This window comes from Carya illinoinensis, chromosome 15 (genome assembly GCF_018687715.1).
Source record: "Carya illinoinensis cultivar Pawnee chromosome 15, C.illinoinensisPawnee_v1, whole genome shotgun sequence".
Taxonomy (NCBI): Eukaryota; Viridiplantae; Streptophyta; class Magnoliopsida; order Fagales; family Juglandaceae; genus Carya; species Carya illinoinensis.
Window position 1 is genome coordinate 7,739,256 of NC_056766.1, and position 4,083 is coordinate 7,743,338.

General features: G+C 39.6%; 1 protein-coding gene across 1 annotated transcript; it reads left to right on the plus strand.

Annotated features, from left to right (window-relative positions):
• Nucleotides 1-1,183: 1,183 nt before the first annotated feature.
• Nucleotides 1,184-3,682, plus strand: LOC122295959. The gene is made up of 2 exons (XM_043105242.1): nucleotides 1,184-3,165; nucleotides 3,350-3,682. The coding sequence occupies exons 1-2, from the start codon at nucleotides 1,317-1,319 to the stop codon at nucleotides 3,457-3,459; spliced, it is 1,959 nt and encodes a 652-aa protein (XP_042961176.1). The 5' UTR covers nucleotides 1,184-1,316; the 3' UTR covers nucleotides 3,460-3,682.
• Nucleotides 3,683-4,083: the final 401 nt, after the last annotated feature.

The following is a 4,083-nucleotide window of genomic DNA, read 5'->3' on the forward strand; positions in this document are numbered from 1 at the left end:
TGATACTGTTCATTTTGTAATCTGTCTTGGATTTGATCTTAGGTTTCTTCCTAATGGAGCTTAATATTTTTATAGTGTACGAGTTGATGGATGTCGAAGGGACCACATCTATCTTCTGTTTTAGAGAGACATTGTGCTCCAATATATAATAAGTACTTGTGGTCCATCCCACCTCTTTGCAGCCATCCCGGCCATTTGTTGGCATTTAATTATACCATTACTGGGAATTAGTGGAAGAATCAGAGGGAATTGTGGGCATCCTTAAATGTTATTCTCTTTGAAGTTTGTAGCTCATGAGAGTAATGGATTATCCTAGAGTTTCTGTTTAAACAAGCATCATCATATATAGAGGTGTAGAAGTAGCATCAGGGTTGATGATGATCACGTACAAACGAACGTGATCCCTTAATTTGGGAGACAGGAATAACTTGTACGAGAAGGAAGATGTAAAGAAAGTCATGAGGAAAGAGGAAAAGCAATTTTACTTGAACAAATTTCCAAGGTAAAATGTTTCTGGCTGTCTAAACCTTGGCAAGATGCATGAAATTAAAGCAGGTGTGGACCACCTGCATCCTGATGTGGGAAGCAGCCATTTAATGAGAAGAACAGACATAAAAGTAATTAACATAGTTGCTTTGCATTAGGGTGATTTATGTATTAGTTCTCGTCACTAAGTACTTACTGTTGTGTAATGCTCAGCAGCTTCTTATGCATGCATGGAGTTGTAGCAGACAGCACGTATATATATATATAACCTTTCACCTTAAAGTGCAAATTCAAGTAGACGAGCTGGCAATTGAACGTATTTCCTTTTTATGCTAAGTACGTACTCCCTTATGGCTTCTGCTCTGCCCTCCAATCTTTTATTACGTAAATTAGTGAAACAGCTGCCAGATGATGGTGAGTGAGTCTCCATAAAAAATGAAAAAGGATAAGTAGCAAGAATCATAGTTTCAAATTTGGCACCCTCGTGCCTATTGGTCCTTTATGTCAAGCACGTAAACATATGCAGAAAAGAAGTACAATTTTCGTCAGAAGTGGAACATTTCACCGTTTCAAACCCCTAGCAACAGTGGAAACTGTGAAGACCTATCCTATCTTTAAAATTAGAAGCAATTTCAAATGCATATACATAGAAGTTCCCACAAAAGTTTAAGGTTATAAAATCCAGCTTGATGATCTCGTACTGCTAGGTGTAACCACATGACCACTCGGCCAGTACTCTATTCACTTTGTAAAAAAGTTTCCTTTCTGAACCTTTAATCTATATATATATACATATCCTGAAACTAAGCACATCCAGAACCCTAAACTCAATGCTCCTTAATGCCATGTATGCCCTCAGGACAAAGAAGATAAACCCCATCACCACCGCCACCTCTAGCAACAATATCGCCAACATGCGTGAGGAGCAGACCTGCACCAACCCTTCATGTTTCTTTTGCAACATGAAAGAGCCAGACTCATCACTCAGGAGATCGGGAATATTAAACTGCTTCAAGGAAATACCTCTCACGGACAACAGAGAGCATGTTTTGGTGCTCAGCAGTTTATGGCATATTGCCATGACTCACCCTGATGACCCTGAGTTCCCCTCCTCCGGAATCTTCAAGTGCATGGCAAAACTAATCTATAAAGGTCTTAATGATAGGATTTGGCTTCTTAGGGACCAAAACATGTACATACCATATTATGCTGCTCATGTTATTGGTTCTTACACTATGAACAAGGCGGAGTTCGCAGAAATGGCTGTGGAATCAGGTGTCATACCGCCACTGATGGAGCTTCTACGAGGAAAGATCAGTTGGGTTGAGCAAAGAGTTGCTGTTCGAGCACTTGGGCACCTCGCTAGCTACGAGAAAACCTTTGAAGCAGTATCGGTGTATGAAGAAGAGGTGGTTAATCAAGCCATGAAATTAGCTTCTACTTGCCTGGAAGAGGTGTATGTTGAGTTTGTTGGAGTGAAGAACATAGATAAGAGATTGAAATATCATCGTGATTTGCTAACTAGAGGCGTTGGAGATTCGGAGATGGAGGACCGGAAGGCTGAAGAATGGGCAAGCCAACTTCAGTGCTGGTCTATTTATCTCCTGAATTGCTTTGCTTGCAAAGACAGATCTTTGAATCTAATCTGTAGGCAGACATTCTTAAAAGATTTGTGTGATATGTGGGGAGGATTGGTGAATCACGCGTCACCTGCTTGGGCTGGACTTGTTAGAATCTTGTGTTACAGCAAAGCTGGTAGAAAAAGCATCGCTGAATCAAAAGAGATTATGGAGAATCTCTGCAATCTCTCGAGATCCTCTGATGATTGGCAGTATATGGGGATCGACTGTCTACTATTACTTCTTACAGATCAATATACAAGGTACAGAGTCTTGGAGAAAATCGCCTTATTTCTTATAGATTTAGCTGAACTTGGAAGCCTAGGAGATAGATCAAATTTAGGCGAAGCAATCACAAAATCCCTCCTCTTAGATTACAAAGAAAGTAAATTGAAGTTCAAAAATCAGAAAATTCAAAAAGCTCTGCAAGATATATGGAATTTGAAAGCAGAAAGGAGGAAGGAGAAGCTAATATCTGAAGAAAAGCTTGAAGAGAGGAGGGTTTTAGTGAATCTGGTAAAACAAGAAGCAAACCATGTGTTTTGGTTGGGAGAGATAGAAGAAGCTCTATCGAAGTACACTGACGCTTTAGACTTGTGCCCCTTGAAGTTAAGAAAAGAGAGAATGGTGCTACATAGTAATAGAGCTCAGTGTCATTTGCTGCTTAGAGACCCTGATTCCGCCATTAGCGACTCCACTCGAGCTCTTTGTCTTTCCAACCCGGCGAATTCCCATAGTAAAAGTCTTTGGAGAAGATCACAAGCTTATGACATGAAAGGGCTGGCCAAAGAGAGCTTGATGGACTGTATAATGTTCATGAATGGTTGCATGAAGGCTGGCACGAACAAGCGCGTGAAGATCCCATACTACGCAGCTCGTATGATCAGTAAACAGATGGACGCCACGTGGCTATTTGCCACTGCCCGGTCAAAGATAACGAGCAGTCAAGTGAGAAAAGAACAAGAAATATCTGACGGTCACCATGATAGCAACAATGATGAGCTACTACAATATGGTGAAATGACGAGGATGATGATGGAGAACAAAGAATGTTTATCTGGTAAAAGTTTTGAGTTTCGTTAATATCACAAATATGGTACAAAATCACTGAAATAAATTTGAATTTCAAATGGGTTTCCTCTTTTTTGCCTTTTACAAGGCGTGCTCAAGTTTGTGCAACTTTTTAATGTTAGCAATGCATGCAAAGTACTTTCATTATTCACTTTTGCTGGTAACTTTTGCAGGTCTGTCCACCATTATAGAAGAACCTAATTCGCTCGTCAAAGAAGGGAGTTGGAGAAAAGTGGAAAGGGCAAGGAGATCAAACAAAGCATTTCTAGCTCGATTAACGTAGGTCAAGTTCGCATGATTAAGTTTGAACTAAGCAAGATCGAGTGCCTGGCATCAGATCATTCGTCGCATGTGACAAAATTTTGACCATTACTTAGCTCTGAAAATGCTTGTAAAATTTTGCAAATTTTCGAGTTCCGGACTCCATAGTTAAACAGGAGTGCTGTAGCCTCGAACAGACAAGCAAGTTACGGAATGAGTAAGCTATTTTAAAGTTGCCTGCAGAACCTAAATATCTTAATTATACAGTACTACTTGCAAAGAGCCAATTAATTAAGGTGGAGGACGACTTCACCATATTGAATAGAAAATGCATGTGTAAAGTGATGAAGAACATATCAAGATAAAACACGGAAAAGGTGTACCTTCCATAACTTGACTTTCTGGGTTCCCATGCCCCATTCCTTTCTTTTATCTTTGATGCAACTTTTTCGATCTTGAACCCTTTTTCCTAAAGGTCATCTTTATGGCGAACAGCTAAGAGGTTTGTATATAGAAGAACCTTTTATGATTTGTTTATCACAGTTCTCGGGTATTAGATCTTCCACCCATAACAACAGAATCTAACAAAAGAATATTGCAATATTCTTTCCTTTTCAAATCTAACATCTTTTGAGTTGAAAACAAA